The sequence below is a fragment of the Alligator sinensis genome, unplaced genomic scaffold (assembly GCF_000455745.1).
Source record: "Alligator sinensis unplaced genomic scaffold, ASM45574v1 scaffold1905_1, whole genome shotgun sequence".
In the NCBI taxonomy this organism is placed as follows: Eukaryota; Metazoa; Chordata; order Crocodylia; family Alligatoridae; genus Alligator; species Alligator sinensis.
The window spans coordinates 88258-94533 of NW_005843303.1; the positions used below are offsets into that span (position 1 = coordinate 88258).

The 6276-nt window shown below is 69.1% G+C and overlaps 3 protein-coding genes across 3 annotated transcripts in view; 1 reads left to right on the forward strand and 2 right to left on the reverse strand.

The window, feature by feature from the left end:
* Positions 1-6276, forward strand: part of SLC52A2 (solute carrier family 52 member 2) — a 19777-nt gene that overhangs the window by 5510 nt on the left and 7991 nt on the right. The window lies entirely within an intron of this gene.
* TMEM249 (transmembrane protein 249) lies at positions 855-2332 on the reverse strand. Its single transcript, XM_025194782.1, has 5 exons — positions 2218-2332; positions 1759-1856; positions 1463-1655; positions 1300-1385; positions 855-1037 (listed from the first exon to the last, which is right to left on the reverse strand). Exons 1-5 carry the CDS (start codon positions 2330-2332, stop codon positions 855-857), a joined length of 675 nt encoding a protein of 224 aa, XP_025050567.1.
* The window catches only part of FBXL6 (F-box and leucine rich repeat protein 6), a 6974-nt gene continuing 3335 nt past the window's right edge, over positions 2638-6276 (reverse strand). The window contains exons 2-9 of the mRNA XM_006038295.2: positions 6202-6264; positions 6052-6115; positions 5776-5907; positions 5449-5556; positions 5000-5113; positions 4627-4858; positions 3313-3547; positions 2638-2977 (exon numbers count right to left, since the gene is read on the reverse strand). Coding sequence (XP_006038357.1) covers positions 2806-2977; positions 3313-3547; positions 4627-4858; positions 5000-5113; positions 5449-5556; positions 5776-5907; positions 6052-6115; positions 6202-6264 — 1120 coding nt within the window. The 3' untranslated portion in view covers positions 2638-2805. The remainder of the gene's footprint in view (positions 2978-3312; positions 3548-4626; positions 4859-4999; positions 5114-5448; positions 5557-5775; positions 5908-6051; positions 6116-6201; positions 6265-6276) is intronic.

Here is a 6276-nt window from a genome sequence, read left to right on the forward strand (position 1 = left end):
TGGGGCCCCTTCTTGCATGGGGGCTGGGGGGGCAGGGTCACTGCGCCAGGTTGGGCTGGGTTGGACCTGGCTGGATTGGACTGTGCTGTGCTGGACTCGACTGAACTGAACTGGGCCAGACTGGACCATGCTGGGCTGGGCCAGATTGGCTGAATTGGGTTGGACCAGGCCGGACTGGACTGTGCTGGGCTGGACTGGACTGAACTGAGCCAGACTGGGCTAAAATATGCTGGGCTGGACTGAGTCGGACTGGGATGGACTGGACTGGGCTAAACTGGTTGGACTGTGCTGGGCTGGACTGGACTAAACTGGGCAAGAGTGGGCCATGCTGGGCTGGACTGGCCTAGTCTGGGTTATGCTGGGCCAGACTGGGCTGAACTGGGTTGGACCAGGCTGGATTGGACTGTGCTGGGCTGGACTGGGCTATGCTGGGTTGGACGGAGTCAGACTGGGAGGGACTGGACTGGGCTAAACTGGGTTGGACCAGGCTGGATTGGATTGTGCTGGGCTGGACTGGACTGGACTGGGCCAGACTGGGCTGAGCATTTGGAGGGCGCCCGGCTCCCTCTAGTGGGGGCCGGCGGTGCAGCAGGGCAGCCGGACCTGCCCCGGGGCCGGCTCCAGCACCAGGCAGCCGGGCTCCGCGGGGCAGGCAGCCGGCACCCAGGCACAGCCCGGGGCTGCTGGGCCGCAGCTCCCCCGCCGGCCCCCCCCGCAAGGCAGGTAAGGCCCTGGGAGCCGGCCCAGCCCCTGCGCCCTGCAGCCAGCTCCAGGGGCCCAACCTGCCCAGGTTGGGGGTGCCGGAGCAGGGGCATGGAGCCGGAGGGAGCATCGGGGGCTGCGCTTTACTGAGCTCACACAGGCAGGCCCTCGGCCTCGTGCCGGTCGGTCTCGTCCGCGTCCTGGGGCCAGGCCTTGTCGTCGTGCAGCAGGGGCGGGGGCCAGTGCCGCACCACGTGCCGGCCCGACGCCTCTTGGCAGTCAAAGTAGTTGAGGTACAGCTTGTGCGCCAGCCTGCGGCCCAGGGCCTGCATCTGCTGCTGGGGGACACGGGCAGGGCAGCCTGAGCCCGGCGCGAGGGGCTCCCAGAGAGGTCCCTGAACGGGGCTTGGCCCCACGGCTCTGCCCCGTGCCCGGGGCAGGGTGCAGCAAAGCCCTGGGATCCCGCGTGCGCTGCCAGGGGACCCAGAGCTCCCCCCACTGCCGCCCACCGCCCCAGCTCGTAGGGCAGTGTGGGGGGCCTGCATTCAGGTCGCTCCCTCCCCCCACGTGGCACCAGCCCCCCCAGCCGGGGCCCACCTCGTAGTCGGTCGAGAGCCGGGCCAGCACCAGCTCCTCCAGGCGGTAGCCGCTGACCACAAGGCTGTAGAAGCTCTTGCCGTAGGCTGCGGGCGGTGAGGCGCGGTGAGCTGGCGGCAAGAGGCCGGGGGCAACGGGGGGGTGGGTGTGCGGGGGTCCGTACCGTCCTGCTGCGCCGTGAGCCGCAAGTAGATCTGGTGCAGGGGGCCCTGATGCCACAGCCGCTCGCGGATGTAGAGGCGGTAGAAGCCGCGGCGGTGGTTGATCACCAGGCGCCGCTTGGACGCGGAGCACAGCACCAGCCACAGCCCGGTCATGATCCCGAAGGCGAAGAAGCCGGCATAGTCCTGGTCGCCCTGTGGCGGGGGCAGGCGAGCTGGGGGCAGCCCCGTGGCCCCCAACATGGGGCAGGGTCCTGCTTTGGCAGCTGCGACCCCATCGGGGTGGGGGGGTCCCTACCTTCTCCGTCTGGAAGTAGAGGCCGCAGCCCACGGCGGAGAGCAGGAGGAGCAGGGCCCCCTTCCACAGCGTGTCCCGGTAGTACTCCACCACGAAGACTGCGGGGCGGGGGGCTCAGGCGCTGCCGGGCACAGCCCCCAGCCCCGGGTGCCAGGGCAGCCCTGGGCAAGCCACGGACCCAGCCCGGCAGCCCCTGCCCGGGGCACACGCGTGGGCAAGGTGGGATGTGCCACCTGGGGAGGTGCGTGGGAGAGGCCAAGGGGGCATGTTCTAGAGCAGGGCGGGCTGAGCGGGTTCTAGAGCAAGCTGGAGTGGCCCGGAGCAGGACAGGGGCTTCCCCCACTTGCTGGGGCAGGAGCGTGCCCTCCCCACCCCATGGGTGCTGGGGGCCTCCCCAGCTGCCCCCCCGGGACCGGTGTTCACCCCCTGGGGGCTGCAGATGCCCCTGCCCGGCCTCACCCTTGGGCTGCTGCACCTCGAAGGGGAAGTGCACGTTGTCCTGCAGGCACTGCACCAGCTTCTGCTCCGAGCGGAAGGGGTTGAAGCCCCAGAGGATGAAGGGGCCTCTCAGCATGGCGGGGGCTGCAGGGTGGGGAGGGGGGCAGGGCAGCCAACTTGAGCCCCAGGGAGGTGGCTGCAGGGGCAGTGGGGCCGCTGTACCCCCCCGGCTCCAGCCCCGAGCTCATCTCTCCGGTGGCTCGTACCTGAGGGAGCGACGGACCGCAAGGGGGCTGCTGCCGCGGCAACTGGCTCTGGCAGGTTCTAGAGCAGAGGCCAGCTCTAGAACCCCGATAGGAGCTGGCGCCAAGCACCCGGCTTGGCTGCTCGAGGGCACGAGGGACCCTCGGGCTCTGTGCACCAGGGACAGAAGCAGCAGGCTCCTGGCTGGAACAGCGCTTTATTGCGCCACGTTGGGCAGTAGAAACGCTATAAAAGACACAAGGAGGCATGTACAAAAAGTGGGGGCAGGAGGAAGACGAGGAGGGCACGGCCCCAACCCCATCGGCTCTAGCAGCCACGACTCCAGTGGCTGGGGCTGGTTGTGGGTCACCGCCCCGCGTCCTGGGCAGGCTCCGGCTCGTCGGAGTGGGTCAGGAGCCCCTGCAGGCACTGGCGGATGGCAGCCGGCCCCCGGTACGCCCTCTTTGTGCCCCGGGGCAAGTGGCGGCAGGACGACAGGTTGAGGTAGCTCAGGCCGGGGCAGCTGAGGATGAGGGCGCTGCGGCAGAGCAGAGAGGCAGTTATTGGAGGAGGGGGCTCAGACTGGTGTAACCCACCCCCACCTAGGGAGGGCTGGGGAGGCAGGTGCTGTGCAGACCCTCGGGTGAGAGTTGACCCAGTTGCTGAGGCCAGTGAGGCTGGCCAAAGGCTCTGGCTTGGCCCAAGAGTGGGCAACAGGGCTGTCCAGCCTGCAAGAGACATGGGTGCCTGGCCTGGCACCCGCAGGACAGCTCTGGCACCAGCCCGGGGGACCCGGTGAGTAGGCAGGGGCTTGAGGAGCAGAGCTGGGCCACGGCCCCTGCAGCACTGCTGCCCGGCTGTGCCCGCACTCACCTGACGGTGCTCAGGGTGACCTTGGTGCCAGTGAGGTTGAGGGCACGTAGTGGGGCTGGGCCGCGGGCGAAGGCGGCCAGGGCCTGCTCCAGGTCGCGCTCGCTGAAGCTCTGCCCAGCCAGGTCCAGCTCCTGCAGGCTGTGCTGCCACTTCCAGGTGAGCAGGGGGCTGCCCGTGGTGGGCAGCGGCAGGGCGCTCGGGCTGCAGTACAGCCCCAGGTGCAGCTGCTCCAGGTCTGTGGGGTGCAAGGTCAGGGGGCTCAGGCAGGGGGCAATGGGGCTCAGTGCCTGGCCGGGGCTTTGTAGGGCTCCATGGTGGGTCCCAGGCCACCCCGTAGCCCCCGGGCATCCCATGTAAGGACCTCAATGCTGCCATGGACTGGGTCACACCCCAGGTCTGTCCTGCCCCGTCCCGTGTCCCACGGGCAGGGAACGGAGGCTGCAGGGAGAGCGACCGGAGCTAAGCAGGGTTTTCCTGTTCCTCTCCCTGCAGCCTCCAGCATTGGGGTCCAGGCAGGGCTGGTGCGGAGGCCGTGCCCCTCGCTCCCTGCCCCAGCGCCACCGATGCCCCTTTCCTCCACGCACGTGTCCGAGCCCTGGTGCATGTGGCTGAGCTCTCAGCTCCCACCACCTCTGGGGGACACGAGTCCCCCCTTTAATGCCATGTTGGGGGGAAAAGACCTCCCTGGTGTTCGTGTTAAACTGCTGCCTGCTCGGTCTGCATGTGATCCTTGTTCCGTCTGGTGACAGACAGTCAGTAATAAATCCCAGGGACTTTCTCCTCCCCATTGCGTGTGTTGTGGACCCTTCTCCTGCCCCCTCCAGCCCCTCTTCTGCAGACTGCCCAGGCCTGGCCTCGTTAGTCTCCCCCTAGGGAAGCCCCGCCGTGCCGCTCAATGTCCTTGTGCGCTTCCTTGCAACTTCCCCGCCTCGTGCTGCCTGGTCCTTCCCCTCCCAGCCTTGTCTCTGCCAGCCACGTGTGCCCCATGCCAGCCCCCAGCCAGAGGGACAGCTGGCCCCCACAGCAGCTGCTGGGCAGAAGAGCTGCTGGAGCTCCACAGCCTCTCCACCTCCGTGTTGCCCTGCTTGTCCCCGTCTCTGCGTCCACACCTGGCTGCAGCGCTGCACACACAAGGGCCTTGCCCCACGCTCCACTGGGGGTACTCAGATGGGAAGCCTGGGAGGCAACTCCAAGGCAGCTGGAAATGCAGCTGCATCTGGGGTGATGCATTGTGCACAGGAGCCCGAGCAGCATGGGGCTCTTGGGGCCTATGCGGCGCCCCCCCCCGGGCCTAGACAGCCACATGCAACTCACCAGGGCAGGGCAGCTCCTGCAGCCCCTTGGGCGTCACGCGGAAGCAGCCGCGCAGGTCGAGCATGCGGAGGCGGGCAGAGGCCCACAGAAGCTGGCGCAGGACGCCGTCGGTGACGAAGGAGAGCACCGTGGTGGCCAGGCACAGCTCCTCCAGCTGGGGGAAGCCCAGGGTGGCGGGGGCTGCGCGGGGGCTTGGCTTCGGGGACCAGATCACATTGAGGAGACGCAGCACCTGGATCGGACACAGGCCAAGGGGAGCCGGGAGCAGGCAGACGCTTCTGAGGCAGAGCTGCCCGTGCCCAGAGGCAGCAGGGCTGGCCCCAAGGGTGGGCAGGGGTCAGGGGGTCCGGGCAGGACAGGGGAAGGCTGGTACCTGCAGCTCCGGGCTGGCTGCCTGCAGCTGCTCCACGGGAAGCTGGAAGCGCTGGCTGCTCTGCTTGATGTCCCTGTTCACCTCCAAGAGCCGCAGCCCCGGGCAGCTCCCGGCCTGCGGAGGTCACAGCGGGCTGTTCCTGCCTGGCACGTGCAGGGCCCGGGGCACGACCTCCCCCTCCGGCCTCTAAGCTGAGTCTCTGGGGACTGGGATTCTCGGTCTTGCAGCCGCAAGGAAAACCCTCAGCTCGAGCCGGCAGAGCCTGAAACCACCGCCCGGGAGGCCGAGCTGTCCCCAGCGTCACCACGGGGCGCGGGTTTTGGGTGTGGCAGGGGCAGGACCTTGTTCATCTGCTCCTCCATCCCCACCCCTCGCTCCTGCACTGCTGGCCACACAGGCAGCGCAGGACCTCCTACCCCCGCCCCGGCCCGCGGTCTCTGCTGGCTAACCGCGAGCGTGGTGAGGATGGCGTTCATGCGGCTGCTGTATGTCAGCCAGAGCCGCTTGAGGCGGGAGCCGGCGACCCCCAGGAAGCTCAGCACGGCCGAGGAGTCCACCTGGGCACAGTGCAGGAAGGGGCTGGGTACTACCCCTGGGCGTGGGGGCCGTGTCGCCGAGCACGCGCCAGGCACCCGATGCCCATGAATGCTCCCTGCGGTGAGGGGGCAGACGTGGGCAGCGTGCCCCCGGCCCTCGCCCTGGCACGTGGCTGGCAGCCGTCACCCCCACCCCACCTTGCTCCTGGAAGGGCACAAAGGGCCTCCGTCCTGCCCCACCTGGGAGTGCTGCAAGTCCAGGCTCTCCAGCCGGGGACACCGCTTGGCCAGCAGGCTCAGGGACTCGGCCTGCACCCCGCTGCAGTGCGACAGCTTCAGGGAGGCGAGGAGGGGGCAGCACTCCCCCAGGGCCTGGGAAGAGAAGGGGGAGAAGCAACGGTCCCCACAGGCCTCGGGCGCCGCTTGGGGCCAGGGGCTCGCACAGCCCCGGGGCCGCGCCCCGACTCGGTGTCACCGTCGCGCCGAGAACAGCCCGGGGCGGGGGGTCCTCCTCACCTTCAGGACGAAGGGCACGTGGCTCTTCCAGTGGCAGAGCGCGAAGTCCCGGAGGAGGGAGAACCTGCCAGGAGGGAGCAGGCCAGAGTGAGGCCAGCGCCGCCGGCCCCTGGGGCGGTCAGTCCCCTCTCCAAGCCCGGTGGCCCCTACCTGCTGGCGGTCAGCCACTCCACCGTGCCCAGCACCCTCTTCTCCGTGGCCGGAGGCTGCCTTCTGCCCCCCCCC

Excerpts from the sequence above, each read along its gene's own strand:
- TMEM249 (XM_025194782.1), bottom strand. The coding sequence starts at position 2,332 with ATGCTGAGAGGCCCCTTCATCCTCTGGGGCTTCAACCCCTTCCGCTCG. Across the intron at positions 1,857-2,217 it reads CGAGGTGCAGCAGCCCAAGG|TCTTCGTGGTGGAGTACTAC; the intron begins GTGAGGCCGGGC and ends CCCGCCCCGCAG. Across the intron at positions 1,386-1,462 it reads GCTCACGGCGCAGCAGGACG|CCTACGGCAAGAGCTTCTAC; the intron begins GTACGGACCCCC and ends CACCGCCCGCAG.